General features: G+C 36.0%; 1 protein-coding gene across 4 annotated transcripts in view; it reads left to right on the forward strand.

The window, feature by feature from the left end:
• Positions 1–27,606, forward strand: part of PTPRZ1 (protein tyrosine phosphatase receptor type Z1) — a gene marked incomplete at both ends in the record, with an annotated part of 173,093 nt that overhangs the window by 60,373 nt on the left and 85,114 nt on the right. For all 4 annotated transcript variants that reach the window (XM_080701724.1, XM_080701725.1, XM_080701726.1 and 1 more), the window contains 2 exons: positions 21,767–21,946; positions 24,966–25,117. In XM_080701724.1, the coding sequence (XP_080557850.1) occupies positions 21,767–21,946; positions 24,966–25,117 (332 nt within the window). The remainder of the gene's footprint in view (positions 1–21,766; positions 21,947–24,965; positions 25,118–27,606) is intronic.

A 27,606-nucleotide genomic window follows, 5' to 3' on the forward strand; every position in this document is an offset into this window, starting at 1 on the left:
ACTCTCCTCAGGAATATCCACCAAAAATCTTTCTCTCCATAAAGTTTTTATCTTAGATTTGTACATTTCTACATAGTTGTATATTCAATTTACTCTTGAAATTGTTTTTTTTTAACATTTCCTCATTTTAATGATAACTTCTGCTAATTAAGATATTTACTGTCTGCCTAATATTATACTGAATACATTGACTTCAGCCTGGTTTAGTTTTTTAACAATAAACTTCTTAGTTACAGAGGTGGGACTAAAAGCAGGTTATTTTTCTACAACTAATGAGCCTTTAAACAGAGAACTCAGGAATTTACTAGAACTGTATGCATAAAATGAAAAAGAATCTTTAATGTACCTCTATTCCCTCTAAACCCCAATAAAAAAATTAAAACCTATATCTTAGGGAGAAAAAGTTAGAGTTCTCAGCATTCCTAGTATGACAAGTATATTTGGACTAATGGAGCAAAGGTGGTGCTGTTTCCCATTTACTCCAGATCCCAGAATAGCTGGCTATGCCTCCTCAACTCAGGAAATACAGCATTACCCATGAGCTCCAGTAGATATAATAACAACAGCACATACCACCATATAGTGTTCTATTAGGATTTACCCACAAGGCTCCTCCTTTGGATGGGCTGATGGAACGTAGACATTGCATCTGTAGAGTGGTTGGCTCTCCTGAATGGATCTCTACACATACACAATGCACAGTTCTTGGCTTTCTAATCAATTTTCATGATCCACCTTATAACCTAAGTCTTGTTGGCCTCAGCTCCTTTTGGCCGCAATTTATTGATCAAAAGGATAACCTCATTTCCATAAATGGCATTTCCTATGGGGAGCAATATCATAAAAGGGTGGTCCATAGTGAGGCTGGAAGCTTACCAGAGTTTCAAAAAATGAATTACTCCACTTATGTTAATTCTTCAATTGGTTTTAAAAGTTATTCCTAGAATCTTTGAGGATCTTAGGAAGAGACAAATGTTGAGGACATTTCACAATTTTATAACTCCAACTCAGTGTGGCTTCATTATTTTGTCTGAATTTTTAGAATATAAAAAAATCAAATACAAAACAATTGCGATCTTTTATACAAATAAATGTATCTTTCCCAGAAAAATCACTCCAAACCAATACCTGTAGTGAGTGGGATATTCACTAAAATATTTACTATCTCTTTTCATTTTTAATATAGTTACTAAATGCTGAGTATTATTTTCAATCTGTATAATGGTCCACCTTGGAAATGCAAAACTATGCTAGATGAATAGCATTTCAGAATAAATTAGCTTTAAGATCTTTATAGAATTTTATTGGTGTAATATGATTACACACTGTAATAAGATTGAAAGTGACATATTCATATATTCACACAATATCTCTGGCTATGGTTCCCTTCCCTCCTAATCCTGTCCTGCTACCCTCTCCCCACACATGCTAAAAAGGTTGTTAGTGATACCTTCCATATATGTATATAATATTTTGGGTTTTTTTCCTTCCTTGTATAATTGGTTTTGTGAAGTGCCCAAGTACATTGCTTTTGACCATTTAATTTTGACCATTTAATTATAATTAAATGCTTTTGACCATGTAATTCTAATTTCATATATGATAGTCTACCTTATTGACCTATGTTTGTTTCCTTTTGTATTTTGTCATTTAAATTTATAAAATTTTCTGTAATCTTGGAGAAAATGACCTGTTTGTACATAAAACATTTTCTTAATAAAAATTATAAGAACATCATAACATCTTTCTATTAAAAGTGGCTTAGCCTGCTACCATAAACCATTCTAAAATATAATATATGACATATAAAATATTATTTAGGTAGACTCACTTAAGCTAAGGTTATTTATGAAAGAGTAAACAATTATCATATGTGAAGTAATACAAATCCCTACTAACTACCAGATGGGTGGAGAAATAAAGGGCGGAAAAGTATTACTCTCTTACTTGTGTTTTTTGCTTAGATTAAAAGTAGCTCTTTTATTCAGGACTCATGCTGTAATTATGCTAAGAAATGACAGGGCTGATCCACGGAGTCCCACTTTTAAAGTGATTAGAGGAGGGTGAGCCAGCTTCCTTTGTCACTGTGTGATGAAACAATAAATTGTAAATCTGGGAATGTCAACAACAAGATTTTATTCTTTCCAGGGTAACTTCATTCCATTTAAGGATTACAAAAGTGACTGTCATTCTTCCTAGTAATTTTTTATTTTCTATAGCAATGTCAAAACAAAGACAATTCGGTGGAACAAAAATCAAGCCATGTTGTCTTATTTTAATATCAAAAACACGGATCTCAAGATTATCAAGGGAGATATCCAGACCTTTTTGTTTGAGTTGTTACATCTTTGATTAGAACCTCATATAGTAATAAGATCATCAGAAATGAATGTATTTGCTACATCATTATAAAATATAATCTTTATTTCCTGGAGTAATAAACATATTGTTTCTTTTTTTAACCATTATCTAAAGCAATTTGGAATTGAAAATTCTGTACTGATATATTATCAAGTGTTCTTATACCTAAACATCTTTAGGTTTTAGTTAAAGGGTTGTGTTGCATACAAGGATTGTATGAGGTACAAGGGTGGCTCTGGCCATACAGGAATTACTATTACATGTGTCTGGCCACCCTAAAATAAGGGAGCCTTTAAATACCAAATCATTTCCTTAAATAGAATATTCTGTCTAAATATAAAGACTAGAATAAACTATAGAAAATGAAAGAGCCATAATGTAAGGTTGTGTATGGTGTGGTATGGTATTTGGTTTTATTTTGGGATATAGCTAAGTTTAGTGCTTTCTTTCTCTTGACCTAGGGGAAAGTAGGTGGAGTTAAAAAAAAATTTAATCCTTGCAGAATAATGATTGAATTCTGGTTTGTACAGGTCATTCTTTACTTCTGGGATCTGGAATATCTCTTTAACATATTGTATTTTCTTCTTTGATTCACCACTCTGTATATTAAACAGATTGCTCACTTCTTATTTCCACTTTAGAAGTTAAACATGAAGCTCCAGAAAGCTACTTATAGAATTATCCCATTTCTGTTTAAAATGCTGTATTTATAAAGGCATAGAAAAGAGGCTTGGGAAACTAGCATGCCAGCCTGGTGGCATGGGGAGTCCCAGAGAGTGAGACTATGGAAGTGGGTGAGACTGTAGAAACAGAATTCTTCTTACTGTGTGTTGCATATTTCAGGCACAAAATCGTTTGGACAAGTTTGTTGACACAAAATACTTTAAACTTATCTGGATTCGGTTTAAGCTAAGAAGGACAAGGTAGATAAGATCCACAGATCCTCTCTTCACCACTCAGAATGGAGGATCTTGGTGAGAGGGTATCACAGGCCTCTAATCAGAGCACGGATAGCTGTGTAAAGCTTCCTGGCCACCTCTATCCTACAGACTGATCAGGCTGCTGACCATTTGGCCTTTTAATTTTCTCATCTGTACACAGTTGTTAACAATGTCCTACTTAATTGTGGCTGCATCAGATAAATACTTCCCATTGTTGTGGGAAAGCTCTTTGAGCAAGGACTATACGCTCTAAATCCAGGCGATTATTATTTGGCAGTGTCTTAACCTGAGCTAAAATAGATTGCACAAGGTTGGGTGCATCTGATAATCTCAAGGAAGGATTTAAAAGGAGTTGGCCTGCTCCAATGCATATTATGGACAGGTATCTCCTGTTATCTGAATTTTTTTTTTAAGTTTACATAAGCTTTGATTGCTGGGCGTGGTGGTGCACGCTTGTAATCCCCGCGCTTGGGAGGCGGAGACAGGAGGATCACGCAGGTTCGAAGCCAGCCGCGCTGGCTTAAGAGACCCTGTTTCCAAATAAAAAACTATAAAAATAGGTCTGGGAGTGTAGCCTGGAAGTAGAACTTGGCTGGCTTTTCCTACAATGAATATGATGAATATCCATGCCTCATTGTAGGGCCTGAATGGCTCTACAACTAAATGATCTGCAACTCAGAATTTAGTTATTTGTGTTACATTCTTGAAGATTGCAATGATAGAATGTAACTGTTCTCACTTTCTAAAAATAATACAAAATAAAACATGTGTTAATAAGATTGATTTAGCCATTGTATAATATATACATACATATTTCAAAGCAACGCAATGGATATATATTCAGTGTTTATTTGTTGATTAAAATATGTGTATCCTAACATCTTGTTTAAAACCATCATTAAGTATAGAATTAAAAATAAAGATGTGGCTACAGAATAGTACCACAATTAACTAATCATTACTTATTTTGTCTAAGGGTAAACTCTATGCTGATGTGTTTTCCCTATGAATAGAGTGAAAATTGCACTAATTCTCTAGTCCAGCCCCATAGATACTCCTGCCAACAGCATCTAGTGAAGTCTGCAGTCGACAGGGCAGGTCCTGCAGCAGCTGAGATGAAAGGACCTGGCGGCTTCCCTCCAGCTCTGCTCAGACTTTTTGCCTTCATCTTGGGCTGCATCATGCCTTCTCTCTCTGGACCTCTTTTACTTCACTCTCTATGTTCCTTACTCTGGACAGATATAGTCCATAAAACAGACACATTTCAGCAAAATCAAGAAAGAGAAGAAAATTATGTGATTAATAGAAATAGGTTTAGGCTACAGTTTGTATTGTCACATAAAATTCACTTAAATAGTTGGGCTTGGTGGCGCATGCTTGTAATCTCAGCATTTGGGAGGCTGAGACAGGAAGATCGCGATTCATAGACACCCTCAGCTACTTAGTAAGGCCCTTTGCAATTCAGTGAGACCCTATTTTAAAAAATTAAAAAAAGAATAAAAAGTAGGGCTGGCAGTGTGGCTCAGAGGTAGAATGCCCCAGGGTTCCATCCACAGTACAGAAAAAAAAAATTCACTTAAATATGTTAAACTCTGAGGCAAATGACTTTTTGTGGGGGTGTATAGAAATTGTACCCAGGAGTGTCTACCTCTGAGCTAAACCTCCAGCCCATTTATATATTTATGTATTTAATTTGAAACAGGGTCTTGTTAAGTTCCTGAGGGTCTCACTAGGATGCTGAGGCTGGTCGTGAACCTGTGATCTCCCTATCTCAGCTTCTTAAGTACTGGGATTGCAGATGTGTGGCACCACACTTGGATCCTTCACAATAATTTTAAGTTGATTTATGCCCCTTTCCTTTTTTAACCAATCACTAAATGCCAAGTTCAATCTTATTTAGTTTTAGCTTCTTATGTTTTCTCTATGGAAATTCTGACCCTTTAGGAATTTTCAAAGAATAAGAAGATGAAAGACATATAAACAACTCATTTTCTATTTTCAGAAACGCTTTTGTATTTAATTAAATGTGTTTTAATGAGTAGGCATAGAATCCCCAAAATTATTTTAAAATATATTCACATATATTTAAGACTGTTGGATTCTACTTCATCTATCTCTTTTTTTGTTGTTTTGTTTTGTTTTGGTGGTACTGGAGGTGGAACCCAGGGGCTTTCTACCTCTGGGCTATACTTCCAGACCTATTTTATATTTTATTTGGAAACAGGGTCTCACTAAGTTGCTGAGAGTCTAACTAAGTAGCTGAAGCTGGCTTCAAACCTGTGCGATCCTCCTGTCTCAGCCTTCCAAACACAGGGATTACAAGTGTGCGCCACCATGACTGGCCTTCATCTATCTCTTAAGGGATAAATTATATATGACTATTCTGCCTACCATGAATAGCACTTCCTGCTTTAACCATGTAATCTGTTTTGTTCAGGTAAGAGACCCCTTGACTAGAGTATGGATTTCTCCTGGCTGTTATGTAGAAGATCTTAGAGGTTCTTTGTGTCTGCTGACACACCAGCATCCAAACTGTAATGGACAGTTCAGGGAGCCTCCTAACTTATAACAGATTATTATGATACATAATATCTGCCCAGATTCATTTCTCTGAATAACCCTGGAGTTTGTGGGTACAGAAGGAGACTTGAAGCCTACTTCAAGGCAAAGTTCAGACTAACCAGAGTAGTGTCTTATGACCTGGGAACAGTGGGCCAGATGGAAGCCAGAATCTGGGAAGAAGCAATAGGGACCTGTGGAGAAGCAGGGTGCTTGAGGGAAGAAACTTGGGAGCAGAATCCGGGTGCAGCGTAGAGCCTCAAGCCAGCAAGAACAGACAGTGGTCAGTATGATGCTCCTTGGTTACTCCCCACCCAGAGCCTCCCTCTTTCTCAATGCCTGTACATTCTGTTTTACAAACATAAAAGGCCAAGCAATTTCACAGTGGGGCTCTTTCTGAAAGAGGCAAAAATGAGAGGATGTTGATGCTGGGGGTTCCCAGGCAAACACATGGACCAGGCCAACTGGGGTGCAGGAGGCATTCTGGCCAATTAAATAGCCTCCCAGCAGGGGTAATGTATGGAAAGGAGCAGCCATGTTGGACTTAAAATCAGATTCTTGCCCACAGAGGCTAAATTCCATTTCCTTAGGGGATGATGTCTAGCTCTTGGTTTCAGTACAATAACTCCTAATTACTAGTTGAGAGAGGAGACTATACTCAGGCAGAAGAGACCTATTTTGATCAGACTATAGATGCCTTTCTGGCCATTTTCCTTTAGTGCCAAGGTCTATGAGAGCCCAAGTATTATCTTTCCTGATGAGTATTATATTACTCTTATATATTCCCTTTCCTACAACAAAAGTCACTTCACTTATTTCATTTATGAAAAATGGTCTGAACCACATGATGATATGAGACTATTTTGCACCAATAACAGTATAAAATGATATGTGTGTATGTGTATGTACAGGTATGAAAATAGCCAGACTTTCACCTTTGAGAAGTAACTGCTATTAATGTCTTCTGTTTGAGAAATGTAATTAAAAAAAACCACCATATTCCAGTGTGGTAATTCTTTCTATAAAGGCACCAGTAGTATTACTGGATAAGCATTAAACACATGTGATATACTTCATAAGCATTCCTGTAGGATATTCCAAAACAGAAAGGCATCTCACTACTTTCTATATCCAAACAGACATAACTCATTATATGCATGTCTTTGGAATAAACAATAGCTAGTCCTCATGTAGGAGGACTTGACAGCAACTTTGGTCACACATAGTTCATCCAAAGTTCACCTGGCAATTGGAGTGACTATCTCTTGGCATATTGGCTTTATCCACAAGAAAAACAAACATCTTATCTTTACAATAGGCAGTAGCTTCACAAATTAGAGCAAAGGGCCTAGACAAGTTACACTTCTACCTTCCCACAGGAAATGACAGAGCTGGCATCATCTTCCTAAGTGTTTGTGAATCTTTGAGAAAGATAACTTGGGCCACAAGCTGACAAAAGGTCCATCTAGTTTTTGAAATATTTACATACATTACAAAGAGAAGAAAGTGCTTACAATGACCCTTTTCTTTCTTTCTTTCTTTCTTTCTTTCTTTCTTTCTTTCTTTCTTTCTTTCTTTCTTTCTTTCTTCTCTTGTATGTGGTACTGGGCATTCTACCTCTGAGCTATGCCCCCAGTCCTATTTTTAAAAAATTTAAATTATATCCCTAGGTTTGTGAGAGGCTTACTATATTGCTGAGACTGTCCTTAAACACACAATTCTTCTGTCTCAGGCTCTCAGGTGTTCACCACTGCCCAGAAACAATGACCCTTTTTTTTTTTTAAAGAAAACTCACTAAAAAAAGAGAGGCAACTCTTATCTATTTTCAAGAAGGAGATAAACTTTTATTTTTACACTTCCTATTCATATATTTTCTGACATTACAATAGCCTCTTATTATATATTCTGCCGTTACTTCATCCCAGTTTGTGGATGTCTTTTCAGGTCCATGTATAACTACCTCATGGTGGGGCAAGAGAAAAACATAAGCTGGTAGGGCAATTTTCTCTATGTGCCTATAGTCTCACATAGAGTAGATACTCAATAAATATTCAGTACTTATTACTACTTCCTCCAGTACTATTGGGGCACAGAATTAATTTTACCTGGGAGGAATTGTGAATACTAATAACATGATTACAATCTTGGATCCTTCTTGCAACAGATAGGGATATGCAAATTTATTTATATTATGAAGTGAATTCAGTGCAAGTAGTAGCATGAGAAGTATCTATAAATTTTAATGAACTGGAAAGCAGGAAAGGGCACATTTTTTTCCACCTAAAAATTGAAACAGTGGAAGACCTACCCAGAATCAGTGCAAAAGTGAGATCAAAACTTAAGAGTGTGCCACACCAGGGCACCTACCTAATCTGTGAGTGGCATCTAGCCTTTATATGTATGATTCCTCTCCTTACATATTGTATGAACATTTCTAGAAAGTAAGACATGCTTGTAGTACTTTTTTAAAATAAATCTTGTATATTTTTCTAAAACCCCACAAGTTTGTTTCTGAAGATCAATTGTATTATTTATGCATAGTGCCCTCGTATATTCTCCTGAGAAAATATTTAGGTTTAATCAAACTGTTTTGGAATGTGACACAGTTAATATCTTATCACTTCCATGACTTAGCTTCTACCTTAGTGACTTTATATACTAGTTAACAAAGGAACATTTAAAATGTTAATATCATTAGTTAACTCAGTACTCATTGGATGCATAACATGAACTAGACAGTGTGCTAGACAGCGGGGTTTTAGTGATATATGGAAAGTGATAAGTGTATAAACAGTATGAAAACAAATAGTGATTTTTGTAATGTGTGATAAATGCCACAATGGTACATTGCATTGACACAAAACCCACGGGCTCTTTAATAACTTAAGAGTTCAGGGATGGTTTCCCAAAGAGAGGGAATCTAAACTGAGATAAAGCATAAATAGTAGCTGAGTCAACATGGTGAAAGATTGTCCCAGGCTAAAGAAACAATTATTCTAAGACCTGTGGATGAAACAAAAATAGCTGTGTTTCAGCTTCTGCAATAGTCTTCTTGCCTGTGGACAGAAATCTAGGAACATGATGAGACAAGCTCCTGGAGGCCCCATGAATTCTTTCCGCTATCTATCCTCATTCTATCTAGAATTCTAGATAACACTCTATTTTGATTGGCAATCACTTAAACTTTCAGTTACTGACATCTGCCTTTAAGGGATATGTGGCATGATTTTACATCAGCATTTTAATTAGTAAAACAAAGGAAGAAGAACTAGTGAAAGAGCCCTACAGATAGGTATTACATACTCCCAAAGGAGGGAGGGTTTTTATTCAATAGGATTGATTAATGGACATCATGGACATCATCACAGGATCTTAGGATAATAGTTACTGACTTGGACATATTCTCCTGAAGCTGGTTTGGTGGGGTTATCTTGCTAGTTTAATAAGAACGCAAGCTATGGAGTCAGACAGTGTAACTGCTCTGTTTCAATCTGGGCTCTATCTTAGATGGCACCTCTTTTGTCTCAGGTTTCTAGATCTGTAAAAAGAAATCTTAGTAGTCCCTGCCTCAAAGGATGCTTGCTGCCAGATTCAACAAGTAAGTGTATAGTGAGCACTTGCAGAAGTGCAGGGTGCATAGAAAATGCTCAGTAATGTTATTAAAGTCCAGGCTGGGCATGATGGTACATGTCTATAATCCCAAGTACTTGGGAGGCTGAGACAGGAGGATCACAGGTTTGAGACCAGCGTCAGCAAGATAGTGAGAATCTTAGCAACCTAGGGAGAACTTGTTTCGGATTTTTTTTCTTTTCTTTGTTTGTGGGTTTGTTTGTTTATACTAGGGATTGAACGAGGGTCATTCTACTTTCAAGCTATATCCCAGCCCTATTATATTTTAGTTTTGAAACAGGATCTTGTAAAGTTACTGAGGGTGTAAGTTGCTGAGACTGGCCTAAAACCTGTGATCCTCCATTCTCAGCCTCCCAAATATTAAGAATATAAGTGTGTACCATCAGGCCCTGCCAATGAGACCTTATTTTAAAACAAAAAATAAAAAGGGCTGATAGGAGAAATTAAGTCTCACAAATCTTTGCAATATTCAGAAATTGTACCAGGTTCTTTCGACAGTACAAATGAAATTAGATGATTCTTCTGCTTAAATCCTTTTGGTTGCTCCCCATCGCCTACGGAACAAAAATAAATAAACTCTTCAGCATGACATATAATGACTTTAATGGTTGAGTTGTAGCCCATCTACCCTGTTGAATAACTCTCAATTACCATTTCCCCTACTAGCTGCTTATGCCAGCCTCCTCAAAGCAAGATTCACTCATTCTAGCAGTTCCTGGCCATCTTGCTTGAGTACCAGACCTCTGCACTTCCTCCAAGTGAAGCTTTCCTGGCCTCTTATTCCCTGGATAGAGAAGACTTTTTGTTCTATTTGTACTATCCCTGCATCCCCCTCCTTTTTTGTAACAGGGACATGGCTGGTTCCACACTGCACTCATCTTTCCCTTCTCAGAGTGTGGTCCCTGCTCCTTGCTCAGCATAGGTTTATGCATGAATAACACAGCTGCGAAGCTGCCTGTTTCCTCACTGTACACATGAGGAAGCAGAGAGATGAAGTCACTTGTTCAAACGCACAAACTGAGCAGGAGACTGGAAACTTGAACTTGGGTTTTGACTGAGAAGTCTTATGGCCACATATGCTATTTTTGTTTCATTGATGTGGGAAATAATAAAAGCCATAAAACTGTTAGGTTTTGAATTCTTGTGTAGACATTTTAAAAATGCTGTTTCCAAAGCCATTGTGTATCATATCCTTTGCCTCATCAATGTTTTTTTTTTGTTTTTTTTTTTGTTTTTTTTTTTTTTTTGGTGGTACTGGGGTTCCTGGAAGCCCTTCTACCTCCGGGCTACACTCCCAGACCTATTTTTATATATCTTTTTAATTTGGAAACAGGGTCTCTTAAGCCAGCACAGCTGGCTTCGAACCTGCTCGATCCTCCTGTCTCCTCCTCCCGAGTGCGGGGATTACAAGCATGCGCCACCACGCCTGGCCTCATCAATGATTTTAAGGGATGTGTTAGGAGCAGTCTTCCTGAAAAGTAGAATTGTGGCTGCCCTTTATTTTCATCTTTTTGCATGTTGTATTTTCTAGATTTATTTACAATGAGCCTATATTTGTGTTCTGATCGAGTTAGGAGAAAGGAAGCTTAAATGTCTATTTAACATAATATAAAATCAATTAAGCTAATTTTGATTCTAGGGGAAATTTAAGAAGCTGTTTTGCATCTCAGAATGTCTTCTTCTTCATAAATCTGTACCCTATTTTAGGTCTAATTGTTTATGAATCTGAGAGGCTCAATCTGGGGCTATTTTTACTTGACTGTAACAGGTGAGCTACATCTATGATTGATGAAGTCCAAAATGCACTATTAGTCATGTGTATTCTTAAAAAGCAGGCAATAAATTTTTGTTAGTGTGGAAATAGATAATATTCTCAGAAAAAAATGGCCTCATTATTTAGCACATTTGCATTTTATCCAGACCAGATCTAGCCAGGATTCCACTGAGGACACTTAAATTATCACACAACTTGATTTTCTTCTTCACCCTGGTGCAATATCCTCACTTTGCATTCGTTTTGCAATCCAGGATCATTATCCCAGCTCAGTGAGAATCAATTTCTCATACTTGATTGTCTGAATCGCTGCCAGCCTAGTCACATTTTCTACATCATTTACCAGAAAGTATAGAGTTTTAAGAAGTCAGAACAATTATGCAGGTAACCCATAACCTGGATATGCCCCCAAAATGTGCTTTGGAGCAGGCCCCATCCCTGGAGCTCACGACTTTTACAAATTGAAGGACAGTGTGACTGACCTGTGGATCAAAGACATCCCCATCCCAAGTCACCATTGTCTAAGGGAGTCTCTGTTGACATGAAAGAACCTTGAAAGGGCTCCTTTCTCTTTCACAAGGCAAGAGTTCATCTTTGGAGAGGGGCCTCTATTGTGTCCTTTTTAGCAGAATAATTACATCTTTAAAGTCTGTAGAGATAATAAAGAAAGCCATTTCCAGATATATTATATTAGATTTCAGAGGATGTTTAAGGAGAAAGTTCTATGACTTTTAATGATAATTCTTTGCCCTCAAAGTGTGCCTTTAGCTAAATTATAACCATTCTTTTGTTCTACTCGTTTATGGTGACTACTTGTTTATGCTTGAGCACGAGAGAGAGAAAACTTGATTTAAAATCCAAATCCCATTGACATATTCTTATGCCACCAACATTTCTAAAAGTAAATTGAGTAGAAAATTAAGTTCTGGCATAGGATGCAAATTCCTGTAATGTATCTGGCCTTCGTTTAATCATTTATGAGTTATCACTGCAAGATGTTTATATAGATTAGATACCACAGAGATCTAAGGAACTATATTTATTTGATCCTAATTAATATTTGGCCTTAAATAGATAATCACACCACATTCCAATTTCCTAATGTTAAGCAATTAAACAGCTAGCAGCTGTTGGCCAGAAAAATATTAGACTTTGCCAAGTAGATATATGCAAGTTTTCACTATATTTGGACTTTATTAGGATAAATTAGAAGATATGTTGAAATCCATATACCTTAGGATTGTATGTTATAGGTTATTATTGAACAATTATTTATCTGATTAATCATCTTAAATCTATGCTAAAGTATCATAGATGGCTGTATAATACATGTTTTCACAGAGTAAATGGAGAAGACAGATCGACACAGATCAAATAAAAATTTTGTGCCTGTCTCTATCAGTGTGTTTCATATTTACATAACATTAAGGATAATAAAATATTAGGTTAGTGATGTTTTTCTTGTGTGTGTGTGTGTGTGTGTGTGTGTGTGTGTGTGTGTGTGTGTGTGTTATTGAACCCAGGGGCATTCTATGTCTAAGCTTACCCCCAGACCAATTTTATTTTAGTTTTACTTTGAAACAGGGTCCCACTACACTGCAGAGGGCCTTACTAAGTTGCTGAGGCTGGCTGCAAACCTGTGATCCTCTTGTCTGTCTCAGCCTCCTAATTACTAGGATTATAGACATGCGCCACCATGCCTGGCTTTCATTTTCTTTCTTTCTTTTTTTTATTGGTGCATTGTATTCAAACATTTTCATTCATTTTTTAATTAGAATATTTCTAAACATTTATGGTTTCTTCCTCTTTTCAAAATGAAGTTCTCAGATAAGCTCTTACAATGTTAAATAATGAAGGAAATATTAAATACAGATAGTGTATAATCTAGACCAGTAGTCTAAATTTTCAAATTAGCAGAATTACGTAGAGGGTTTACTGAAAAGAAGATATTGTCAGGCCTGGTTTCTAGAGTTTCTGATTTAGTAAATACCAGGTAAAAGTCACACGCTTAGTATCTAACAAACTCTCAGGCCATCCTGTTGCCACCGATCTGAGGATCCTCATATTGGAGTATCTAGAATTTAGGTCAGTCTCAGCTGTTGTTGTCTTAATTTGTAAAATGAATGAATGATAGGGTAAAGAAGAGAAAACACATTCATGAATAGATTTATATGGATGAAAGGCATTAGCTCTCTGGATGGAATGTATTGACAGGAAGGAGTAGTACATGGCTTTTGTACAATATGGAGTAACATTTAAAATGTTATTTGCAAAACCTGCTATCTGCATCAGTAGAGAAAAAGAGATAAATTTTCAAAGAGTTGTTAATGCGAACTGCTTACTTACCCTATCTGAATAAAGCCTTTTAACATACATTGGGAAATCCATGGCCAAGGAGGGTCCGGTAGGAATTGAATCTCTCATTAGTGAGTCTGGCTGCAAGCTATCTTTACCTTCATTATTATTGACATATTTATCCCTAGCAGTTTTCAAGAAATGTTCTTTCTCATAACCTTTTAAAAATATTTTTCATTTCCTTGACTCCAAAAGATTCTGAGTCCTGATAATATCAGGTTGTGTGTTTTTTAAGTTTCTACACCTCAAAATAGAGGTCTCATAAAACTATGTTTTATTAATAATTTTCTCCTAACAGGTTGGTTATTGGTAATGTAATTTAGTGGTTTACACTTTACAAACATCAAAATGGAATAGATGTTCTGGATTTTTGTGTGTAAATGTTGTTAGCCATTATTTTCTGCAATAGACATTTGGAGTCAAGTAATTCATGTAATCACCACTCTAAGTCAAATAGTATCAGCTTTATAAGACAAATTATTTTTGTTATACATAAAAATTACATTTTCTGTCATTGGGCTGAATTTTTTTCTGGGAATTTAGACTCTAAGACTGAGGAATATGTTTGAAAATTTTAATAGTTATACATAAAAAATATTTGTCACTTTCTACTATTTTAGCAGAGGACTTGTTTGAAAATCTTGCAGTGAATATGAGATCCTGAATTATTACATAATAATTTAACCTATTAACTTATTCAGCACATCTTAATCTGTCACTTCTATCTGCCTGCAGGAAAAAAAAGAAAGAAAAAGGAAAAGACTGTGTCCCTGATAGAACTTGAATTTTAAAATATTTCTGGGAAAAGGAAGTGATTCACAGTGACTTGTTAAGTTTTGCTGCAGAAATCTGCCATCCTATTCATGAATGTTGAGTACAGTCATTTTAGACTATTACCCTCTAGCTATATTCCACAATTACAGGGATTAAAGCCATTGCTGTAAGTACATAAACAACTAAAAATTTCTCAGGCCAGGCCATTTTCTTGTTTAAAGTAAATAGTATTTATCCATATATTTTCAAAGTTGAAAGTTTTTTAAATTCAGTTTTTAAAAAATTTCCTTGAACTACGTTTTCTCCATTAGCTTACAGAGGATTCACAGTGATACCCCCAGGTCATATGAAAAGCCCTCTTTAAGCCATGCCTAGTAATTACTTGATCCTTGTAGGGAACTCCTAAAAATTTGACTGAACTCATCTTTCTTCTCAATACTGTGCAATCTGCCATGCCTACTCCTTTGTATTCTGTACCTTTTCCCATCCACACCCTGGAGGTGGTAAGACAAGCACTATATCTTAATGCACATCCAGTGCAGGAAGAAGAGTTCTCTCTGCCTTCACAGCCATGGGGTACCCTTTCTGATTCGAAGACAAACTTTTCTCCATTTCCCTGGGAAGAATGCTGGAATCAGTAATAAAAAAAAATGTTCTCAGTTTGTAAGAAGCAGGTTGCCATTTCGGTCAAATTATTATCATGAAGCATAGCCAAATGCCTTCCCAGAAGGATCCAGAAAGCATTATGATTATGACATCTCCTTTACTCATTGCAAGCTCTGCACCCCACCTTCCTTTACCTTAATATTAGATGTCAGCCAGGTTGTTAGCGAGAGAGAAACCTGAGGAATACTCATGCTCTGATCTGGTATGAGTGGGAAAAAGTTGGTGAGCATTCCTGACAATGAGTCAAGAATTTCCCTTCTAACCAGGGAAATAGAAGAAGAACCTATTATAGTTGCCTATAAGATGTAAGAAACTGCTCTGTAGAGCCACTGTTTGACCATGAATGGGACGTTACACCTTTACAGATGTTTCTGTATGTAACCATATACTTAGACATGTGAACCTTTTCTGGACCACCAGGGCTAAATCCTAGTGGACATGTGATGAGAAAGAATAGAAGTCTGAGAGGAATTTCAAAGCCTTCCTCGTGGGAACCTAGGGGATTAGCAACTACTTATCTCCTACATTAAGAGCATTTATCAGTACATCTTCAATGTTGAGAGTTTTGTCAATTCTTAGCAAATTAACAATATGCTCAATAACTTATTGAGACCTTTTTTCAAAATAAAAATGAAAAAGAGCTGGGGTTCATCTCAGAGATAAAATGCCTCTGGGTTCTATTCCCAGTACAAAAAGAAGTAGGTTTTGTCAGTTCATGTTTTTAAAAAATGTTTTTTGAAATGGCATTGTGCTGCACACCTAGAATCCTAGTAGTTAGGAGACTGAGACAAGAGGATCATAGATTTTAGGCCAGTGTATGGTAAGCAAGTGAAACTCTTGTTTCAAAAATTAAAAGTAAGCTGGGCATGGAGGTGCATGCCTGTAATCCCAGGATTTGGGATGCTGAGATAGGATCACAGGTTAGAAGACAGCACTGACAATGTAGCAAGACCCTTAGCAACCTAGTGAAACCCTGTTTAAAAACAAAAAATAAAATACGTCCTGGGGTGTGTCTCAGAGATAGACTGCCCCTGGGTTCAATCCCTAGTACCAAATTTTTTAAAAAAGACAAATAAATAATTAAAAGAATAAAAAGATGCTGATGATGTGACTCAGAGGTATAAGTCTCTGGGTTCAATCCACAGTACTATATACAAGCAAAATTTTCCTTGGAATCAATTTTACCACTAGGTTATGAGGACTCACAATATACCTACAGGCAACCCCTGATCAAACCATGCCTAGTTATGACTAAAAATAGATGCCATGGCTTTTATTCCATTTCATAGGAAAAAAGACAGCTCATAATAGAAGAGAGGGCCCCTAGAAATCCAATAAATAGTTGTGGTAATAGATTATAAGCAAGTAAATAAAATAGGAACCTTGAGCTCAAACTATGTAAATAAAAAATTTAAAAAAGTTAAATTTGTTGATGAGTGAGGTAGTGACATCTTTCAGAGTACTTCCCCTCAGAGTACTTTCTAATTAGGAAAAGAACGTGAGTAACATTTTGGTGGAAAAGACAAGACAGACCCTACTTTGATCAGGTGATCAAAGTCAACAGCAGTAGCACTGGCCCACTTAGAACTCCCATGCCACTGAATCAATACGACATGAAGAGAAGAAAAGGGCATCATTTTTGTGACATTCCTAGTAAAAATGCATAGCCCAAATCTAATCATGAGAAAACATCAAACTCAGATTGAGAGATTTTATACAAAGTAAGTATAGACTTAAAAAGTGAATCATAAATTTAAGTAAAAAGTTATCATAAATTCAAGAAAAGTTGGAGAAACTGATTTAGATTAAAAGACTAAAGAGAAATGACAGCTACAGGCATCACTTGTTACCAAAGAGAATCTTTTTGCCATTAAAGGATATTATCGAGGCATGTTGGTAGTATCTAAACAAGGTACTAATGTATCATTTTTTTTTTTTTTTTTGGCAGTACTGGGGATGGAACTCAGGGGCATTCTACCTCTGAGCTATACCCCAGCCCTATTTTTTATTCTTTATTTTGAAACAGGGTCTCACTGAGTTGCAGAGGGCCTCACTAAGTAGCTGAGGCTATCCACAAACCGTGATCCTCCTGTCTCAGCCTCCTGAATGCTGGGATTACAAGCATGTACCACCACGCCTGGTTGTATAATTTTTGATTTCCCTGTTTTGATGACTGTATTGTGTTCATATAGAAAATATCCTTGTACTTAAGAAGCACAAGCTGACACACTCAGTATCAATGGGATATTGACAATCCTCTCAAATGGTTAAAAAAATAGTGTTCTGTACTTGAATCTTTTCTGTAACTTTAAAATTATTTTTAAAATATATACTAATTAATATGTTTACTTTTTAAAAGAGTAAAAGTTGGAAACATTAAAATGGAGCCCTTCTACATTTTTATATGATTTTCATAATCATATATTTTGATGTGTTATATTGACAATTCATGCAGTTTTTAATTGCTTAATAAAAAGAGCAATGTATATCATAGAAATCATGCATATGTGCTGACTGAAGCAAGAAATAGTATTATGGTAGTCTCAACTATTGAATTATCTTTAAGTTTTCATTGAAAGGCAAAGATAATTCACTTAGTAATTCTACATTGAGATTAAAGATTTTCCCATTGATTTTTTTTATTAGAATGCAATACCAAGGGTCTCAGGAAATATCATTTAATGTGAGCTTCCCTCTGTGTCTGCCAGGGGCTCAAACTAAAATAAATGGAACTGAGATGTTGCAGTAAGAATTTGTTTTGTAGCATTTTAAGGTTTTGTTACTAATCCTCTATTAGAATTTTGTTTATGAGGTAAAATCCAGGCTAAATTAAATAGATGACATGGCAATGTTTTCCTTTTGGATTCTAAATACATGTTACCTTTTAATGTGCATATTGAAATTTAGTAATATGACAAACTGGGGCACATGAAATGCAGTTTCATGCTCCATTGAACTGAATTCTCTATAGCAATTGAGAAATGTTTGGAGAGCTTTAGTGGATTTTTCCATTTTGGTGACCACATTTCCCCTTACATTTGTGAAATGCACTGTGCTGTGTGTTTTTGTGATTCTGAAAATGTGAATTCATTTATCTGCCTGCTTCAGAGAGCACTCTTGAGAACTAAGAGAAAGGATAAATGCTAATGATCTCAGGAACAATAGTAATTATAGGTTTTTCTCAACCTACTCATTCAACCTTAGTCTCTGTGGCCACAAGAGTTGAAAGAACAGATAAGGTGCGCACCTTGATCAAGCTCCCCATTCTGTTAGGGAAAGACAAAAGGCAAAAACGGGTAGATAACTGCAAAGCATGACAAGTATTGTGAAAAGAATAAACACAGGGATGAGACAATGGCTTGACAGGGGTAAAGAGGACCTTTCCAGAAAGGACACATTGCACCTGAGGTATGCAAAAGAAAAAGAGCCTGCGGGAGAAGAGTAGGGGGCAAATAGTTCATGTAGGGATGCTGTGACCACAAAGGTAATGGGACAAAAAAAGAGCCATGTACTTGAGAAAGAGAAAGGACAGAGTGTGTCCAGCCCTTGCTTGTGACTTGCCCTGCATTATCTCAAGCCTCACAGGAATCCAAGGAAGTTGGTCTTAATATAATGTGAATATTTTAGATGGTTGTATTAAGAAACAGAAAGGTGAAGGTACTGACCCAAGATTCATCAGCTGATTAGTTATGGGAACATGGCTCCCACCCAGGAAGCTTGAATTCAGAACCCACACATTTCACATTCTACTGTGCTACTTCCCAAAGAAAGCACCATGAAAATAGGACTTACTTTTGTTATTAAATGACAAGGTTGCAGCCATTTTTTATAGCACAGACCTCCCTATTTCTATAAAGAATATTGTGACCAGTTTTGCATCCAAAACTACCAAGAATAGAGAGAAACTGGGAAACACTTGGAAGAAAGTTATCCTCTTGGTAGGGTGTTCACATATGAGGGGCTGTGAAAAACATAAGACTCAGGAAGTCACAGTGTCAGTATTTACATATTTACAGGGTTATTGTTTGTAGCAATAAAGATTTTGTATGAATAAATAACTAAACAATTTAGAGAGAAATGTAAAGGTGACCGGCAACTTACTTTGATAGAGGAAATAATTTTCTAACATTAAGAATACAAACTGGGGATAAGGTATGCTGGGGGAGATAAAGGGACCCCAGCATCAAAGCTATCTAGACCAATGCAGTTAAGTGTGTTGTCCAGAGGGGTCAACAGTGATGACATCTAGGGTACACTTCCCCAATCCTGAGATTCTGTGATGGGATAGCTATAGTCAGAAGCCATGAAAGTAGACTTATTTAACTTGATAGAAACTGGAATAGAAACCTGATGCCAGACAGTGGCTTGAAGCAGAGTGCTAAGATAGAGGTCTGAAATGGTTCTCTTTGTGAATAGAAACCAAACTACCAAACTCTAATGCATGCATATTTATGTTCATAGCCACACAATTCACAATTGCCAAACTATGGAACCACCAACATGTATGTTAACAGATGTATGAATTACAAAACTATGGAATATATACACAATGTAATTTTACTCAGCCATAAAAAAAGAACAAAATTACATCATTTACAGGGAAAGGGATGGAATTGGAGAACATTATGCTAAGTGAAATTAGTCAGTCATATAAAATGAGAAATCGGATGCTCTCCCTAGGGAGAAAAAGGATCACAGGAAGAACTCTAGACTAAGAAGGATAAACTATAGATGAGCAAATAAGGCGACACAATTGAGAGGTATGGCGGGGGGAAGTAAAAAATTTCCTATTGTACGTTATGTACATTCACAAACATATCAAAGTCAGTCACTAAGCCAAACATGAGCAGGAGGAAGGGGGAGGAATGGGATAAGAATTGGTAAGGGCAAATTGGGTCATGCATGCATGTATGCTTCTACTCCGTTAAGATGTATGATTACAATGAATCAACAAAAAAAATTTTAAGAAATGTTTTCCTTTGGGATAGACTTTGCAGGCAGATTCCAAATGGCTTACTGAAAGGGAAACTGAGGCACCTGGATAATTTTTAAGTTCAGAAGATGGCAAAGACTGTAGGAGGAGCTGGCTTCAGAGGAAAAACCCAGAGTTCCATTTTGGATATGCTAAGTATGAGATACAATTCAGAATCCAATGGGAATTATCGGGAAATGCAGTAAAAAAGAGAAGTCCTTTATGTCCTATGTAGCATCATCAAACACTTGAAATTTTATGTTTCTGTCTATCATAACTATGTGACTCTTGCACAGTGCACTTGGAATTCATTTTACTGTGTTTAAAAAATGTGAGCAATGAAAAGACCGTATTGATTCATGCTGCAGTTTCCTGTGTTTGTCTTTCATTGACATTGGTAAAATAAGCAATGTTTTCCTCTTCCTGTGCCAAAGTTCCTTAGAAGTGAAATCAATATATCATTACTCAAATTATTAAAACTATTCCTAGAAGCCAAAATATGCATCACTGTGCATGTTTGAAACACATTGTACTCAGACACTCTCTAGGGATAGAGCTAGACTTCAAAATAAAATCGTTTTTCATCACCTATTGATTCTAGTAAATACCTCCCTATGAGATACAATAATGATTTCTTTCTGACCACATAGTCAGTTTCATGCTGTGACTAATTATTATTTTTTTCTTGGGCTTCAGTTATGCAAATCAGCTTTGTCACATTATGAGAGGTGCCCATTCGATATTAGCTTGAACTTGAGTTGGAGTTAGTCCTCTTTGCCTCCCTTATCACAAAAAAAAATGGTGTAGACTAGGGTCTTATAGAAGATATGCTTACTCGTTTCCTTAAACTTCAGTCATGTAAAATCTTGGCCTTACCCATACTTAATTTTCTAAAAGAAAAACATTCAAAGGATATGTGCCCCAAACTAGGTTACCATTCTCTTTCATATGATGGCTACAGTGTTTAAGACTTAAACTCAGCATTTCAGATGTTTTTAATAGGACATTAAATAAAACTCCTAATAGTGCTGCTTGAACACTAAGATGCTGTCAGGTAAAATAAGTTTACAGGAATGGTCCATGGTTTTAGGTGAGAGTAAAATAAAAGTAACTAGAGTGACTTTGGTACTGAGGACTGCTCATTCTGGGGAACAGAAAAAATTCAGTCAACAAAATTCCTTACAAGAAGCCCCATTTTTTGTCTTTTTTATGGTTATATAACAAAACTTGGTAAGTATTATGACCAGAAAAAAGGGGGAGTGAAGAAGATAGTTCAAGGGCAGGCTGATGGTTGTGTCTTATACATAGAGCCTGAATGAATGGAAATCAGACCACATCACTCAGTGAACAGGATATAGTAGGAAATCACTAAGGAAGTCAGAACTTCACTCCTGTCAGCGGGGCTCCCTTCACTCTGCAACTCTGGGCTGGGACTGACTGTCTTATTTGACAACTGGGCTTTTATTATCTGAAACAACGTGATGGCTAAACGGAAACCTTGTTGAACCCTAAATGTGGCATGGTTGTTCTATAGGCCTCTCTTTATATTGCTTCATTTTAAAAGCCAGAATTTATATCTAGGCATATTTATATTGTGAATTAGTTCCAAGACATCTCAATTCTACCTGCAGCCATACCTATTTTGTGTAATGTATTAAATACTTTATAACAGAAAATTTACATTTTTTCATGGTAATTTAAAAAATTAACTTTCATACTCTTTCCTATCCCTAGGTGCACTGAACCAAAAAAATTGGGGAAAAAAATATCCAACATGTAATAGCGCCAAACAATCTCCGATCAACATTGATGAAGATCTGACACAAGTAAATGTGAATCTTAAGAAACTGAAATTTCAGGGTTGGGATAAAACCTCTTTGGAAAACACATTCATTCATAACACTGGGAAAACAGGTACAGTGCTTGAATTCTATTTGCCTTTGATATGTTTTTCAGACCCAGAGTATGGTTAGACTAGTTTCATTTTATTTGCCTTTGAGTAATATACTATGTACTGAATGATGCTATCAGTGGAAACCAAATGAAGCAGAAAAAATTAGAAAGAGAGACAACATTTTGAACATTTGTACAAAAAATAACAAAACCACCAATGTCATCATGTCATGTTTTCCAATATGACAATGATCCTGCCACTTGAAGATGTGATAAAGATAAGATAATGTAATTACAGGTGATGTAACTTACTAACTCCAGCACCAGTCACTTGGTCAGTCAAGATTTCCATATCTTGAGCAATTGTGGTTTTGACCTTTGCTGCTCGGTCTCATGCTATATTCAGTATTTGGATATGAAGAAGCAATCAGCTCTAATTGAAGCAAGAAATTATTAGCTCTCATAATATAGAAAGTTTAAAATTGTATACCATCCTCAGGAAGCACACATTAAGTGCTCCCCCCCCCCTCTCTCTTTCTCTTTCTTTCTTTCTTTTTTTTTTTTTTTTTTTGGTGCTGGGGATCGAACCAATGGGCATTATACCTTGGAGCTACACCCCCAACCATATTTTATTTTTTATTTAGAAACAGGCTGTCATTAAATTTCTGAGGGCCTTGCTAAGTTGCTGAGGCTGGCCCGGAACCTAATCATCCCATCTCAACCTCCCAAGTACCAAGTACTGGGATTGCAGGTATCCACCACCATACCACATTAAGTGCTGTTTGTTGAGACTGTGTTTTTTAAAAACATATGTAGAATATTTTTGTTTTGTTTTTGGTGGTACTGGGGTTCCTGAAAACCCTTCTACCTCCGGGGTACACTTCCAGACATACTATATATATATAATTTTTTTTTTAAACAGGTTCTCCTAAGCCAGCGAGGCTGGCTTCGAACCTGTGCGATCCTCATGTCTCTGCCTCCCAAGCATGGGGATTACAAGTGTGTTCCATCACACCTGGCATAGAATATGTTTTTAAATATATGATTATTTTGGGGCGGTACTAGGGATGGGACCCAGGGACATTCTAGCTCCGAGCTACACCCACAGGCTGATTGTTTTTCTTTATTTTGAAACAGGGTCTCATTGAGTTGCAAAGGGCCTCACTAAGTAGTTGAGGCTGTCCACAAACCTCGATCTTCCTGTCTCAGCCTCCTGAATGCTGGGATTACAAGCATGCGTTACCATGCCCAGCTAAACGTGTTTTTTAAGGTATAAATACCTTAACATTTTTTAAGGAATTTTCACTAATCAATACATGGACAAAATAATTTTCAGAAAGTGACACATTTTCTTTTGTCATCATATATTTCAAAAGAAACTATATAATCATGAAGTTATATAAAAACAAGTCTATACAGTTGATATAAAATAGAAAACATTTAAAACAGAAAAGGAAATAGAGAAGAAACTTATTATTAATAAATTTCTTCTCTATTTCCTTTTTTGTTTGTTTAGGTGTATGTACGTGTGGTACTGGAGATAGGATCTAGGAATGTACCCAAGCCCTATTTTATTTTTTCTTTTGAAACACAGTCTTGCTAAATTGCTGAGGGCCTCACCATGTTGTTGAGGCTGGCTTGGAACCTGTGATCCTCCTGTCTCAGCCTCCCAAGTAGTAAAATTACAGGCATTCTTCTCCATTTTCCATGCTTAAATACTATAATTACTAGATGTAATAGTTTAATTCAAAATCTCAGGAGAGTAGGGACTTTTCTAGATTACTACTTGATATATAATAAACACTGGATAAGTATTTCTTGAATGAATAACTAAGAAAACTATTATATGTTATATTCTAAATTAAATAATAAAAGCATGTTTTCCCAGATCTCGATGTTTTGAATACCATTTTTGAAGGGTCTCCAAAACTGTAAAGCATGGAATCTCTGCTATATTTTTCTTGGGGCAGAATGATTAAGCACTTGACCATTACAGCCATTGTTTGGGTTCACTAATGACCCTTCCGATCACAATTTGGTCTAGTTACTTACCTTGGCTGTGATTCATTTCCTTATCTATAAAATAGGATTATAATGGTATCTACTTCCTAGAGTTGGGTGAGGATCTAGTGGCTAATGTGTACAAAGCACTTCGAGCAATACATGATATATTGTACGTAATAAATAAATGTCTGCTGCCATCGGTATCATTATCATTATTGTGTATGTAATCATCATCATTATTATAATTAATAGAAGTGTGTATTCCTAGCTGGTTTGCCAATATGTTGGGTTCAGTCCCTAGTGCCAAGAGTTATTTCTGCCTAGTTTAACAGACTGTTTAAATCCAATTGAGAAACATCAAAATCCTGCATTAGCCTCTCAACAGAATCATTATTCTCCAGATTGCTCATAAAATATGGTCAGATAATATCCGCTGTGGGACTCATATGAAGAGTTTAGGATTCTGGTGGTGGCCACACAGAGTTCAAAGGCAGGAATAGCCAAAACCCCTTTGATAGGAATGGGCTTTTCACCCCCCTTACCACAGTCTCAGACAAGGATTCTGGATCCTGGTGGAGCCTGGCATGATTGCTGCTGGGATAAGGAGATGAGAAGCAGGCTGATAGTGAGAAGGTGGGAGTCACCCAAGAAAGGGCTATTCCCCTTTCTGTTCTCTCTTCCATCTCCTTTTCCTTTGTCCCTCATTATCATCAAATACCTCAGGGAAGCAGAGCTTTGGAGGAATGACAATCTCAGGACCCCAACCTAGGCAGGTGACATATCTGTCTTCTGCTGTAAGATCTATATGGCAGTTAACCCTCTTCAGTCTTTTGAACATATGTGACAATCAGATACATTAGGTACTTTATGCAGGAATATAAAGTTGAGCTTCCTAAATGACTTAGTAACTTTTAAAATCAAAGAAATGATTTTCTTTATGTACCTTAAACAGAGGGAAATTGAGTTGAAATTTGCCATTTTGATTTTTTAGAAACTTAGATGCAGTGCTAATTGGTTTTTGTTCTGTTTGTTTTAGTGGAAATTAATCTTACTAATGACTACCGTCTCAGTGGAGGACTTTCAGAAATGGTGTTTAAAGCAAGCAAAATAACTTTTCACTGGGGAAAATGCAATACATCATCTGAAGGATCAGAACATAGTTTAGAAGGACAAAAATTTCCACTTGAGGTAATTCAACAATTCCGCAATTTCAATCAATTTGAAATTTCTTTTCTAAGTCACTGAGATTTGATTTAGCATATAAGTTGATTATTTATAACTTCCAGTTTATCAACTGTAGTTATATTTTTGATTACTTGATTAATATTTGCCTTCATCAGTACACCAAGCTCAATTAGCTTGTGTTCCATCTTTGATTTTCTACTCCTGAATACCCAGAATTCTACATAACAGGTGGTCAATAAATATTGATGAGTGAATGAATAAAGAAAAAAGGGGAAAATTTGCCAACATACTGGAGAAATTTCTGATTTAAATATTTGATTAAAATGAGAAAAGTTTGAAGCTTTAAAATGGCAAAATAAATGTGTAATTATAACAATATGTGCAATAAAGTAATCATTTTATACATGTTTGGATAGTGTCTAAATAGGTTGGTTCCTTGGGAAGCAGTTTGTTTATATCAAGAACTTTATATGGTTTATTTTCAATATTCATGGTTTTAATTTATATCAGCTATGGTTATAGCTATGTTCAAAAATGTATATGTAAAGTTTTATTTTTAATAAATATGGAACAAGACTGACTGACATTATAATGAACTATTAACAGGTTAAATAAAAATCATGATCTTAAATAATATAAAAATCCATTGTATTAATGCTTTTAAAAGAATATAAAATGGTGTAACCAGTATTATTTTTACATTTTGTAAATGATGAATAGAGAGTGGGAATAAAATCTGAGTTGAATGGACTAGGTCTGGGCTCTTTGGTTCCACCATTAGCTACATGACATTATTCAATTTATTCAACTTTTCAAGCTTCCATTTTTCTTCTGAAAATTATGGTAGTGATAGTACCTGTCTTGTAAAGTTATTATAGGAATTAAATGAATTAATGAATTTACTATTATTATGAAATAATTGAGAAAAACCCAAGAAAATGTTAGTCATTTTCTCTGGCCAATGGCATTATAAATGCCATTTTCTCCTTTAAAAGCTTCATTTTTCTAAATTACCTATAATAAAAGTATATTACTTTTACAATTCAAAATAGCTATTAGTAATAAGAATAAAACTAGAGTAATTTATGTTGTAAAGGACCAAAATTATCTTTAAAATATGGATAAGCATATTCACATACATGGAATAGAATTTGAGGGTTCCATATATTAAATATTCTTAAAAATACATTTATTACATTTTAATTGTCAAAAAAGTAAAGGTTGACTCCTTCAATACATTACATCTCACTTCTGAGAGTTTAGCTTCCTCACAATATTACCTGTTTTTAAAAAGCTACAAATTTTTATAAGATGCTATCAACAGCAAAAGCCCAAAGAAACCAAAAGAAATACTACAGTATTTTTTTTCTCTGAACCTCACAGTTGTTGTTGTTCAAAAGCTTTTCCACTTGTCTCTCAATAGTATTGTTTGTTTTTACAAACTACTTTCCATGTAATTGTGCAAGCAGGCAGCTGAGCCCCACGTCTTATTTATTTAATTATTTTGTGGCGGTGGTGGTAAGTTGTTTACTGTCCCACATCCCCCAATCAAGTCTTCTCAGTTCTCCCTGCAAAAGATGTGGGAGGCTAGAAAACAGTACAAACCACTATTATTTCTTCCATGGATTCTTAAACACCACTGTACCTAGCCTCTCTCTTCAGTGTTAATCATTCTCTTTCTGTCTCCATTCCTTACGCCTTTCCTTCAGTTAACTGATGTGCCTCAATGACTTCCCAGTGCCTTCAGCCTCAAACTGCTGGACCTCACAGTCCTTTCTGGTGTGGCCTCTGCCTACCTCTCCAGCCTCATCTCATCTGCTTTTACAGCTGGCTAACTTTGCTTGTCCTTCAAAATGGTCAGCTTAGAAATCCTTCCTCTGAAAAGGCTTTGGTGAGCCACCCATGGCTGGAGCCACCACCATTCCCTGCTTCACACTCTGTTACCCCATCAGGAAACTAAGTACCTTTGAATGTTTTCAGAAGCTTTATAGTCTTCTTTACATTACGCTTCTACCTAGCAAAGTTATCTGAATTCCAAGCTGATAACCTGGGCAGCACTAAATTATAAGTGGGAATAGAGGCCGCTTCAGACAGCTCTGTGAAATGAAGTAGAAATTAACAAGGATTCACAGTAAGAGAGGAGAATTGAAATAGGAAATTTAAAATGCTTAGTATTTCTTTAGGCAGAAGCAGAGAGTTCTAGATAATTTCAGTATTAGTAGAACACAGTATGACAATATTCAAAATGTCATCTTTAGACCATCAAGAAAGACATGTCCACTCAAGAACGGATCCTGTATTGGAAAAGATCCTAGCAAAATAGTAAAAATGACTTCTGATAATTTATGATATTTTCTTTGACAATGTATTATATTTGACAGTTGCTTTAGTGAATTATTATTATAGTCTCTATTGTTAATCTCAAAGTGATAATCATTATTCTAAATATATCTAACTTTGTATTTTTTCCACACTAAAATACGTATATAAGT

The sequence above is a fragment of the Muscardinus avellanarius genome, assembly GCF_963383645.1.
Source record: "Muscardinus avellanarius genome assembly, chromosome: 9".
NCBI lineage: Eukaryota > Metazoa > Chordata > Mammalia > Rodentia > Gliridae > Muscardinus > Muscardinus avellanarius.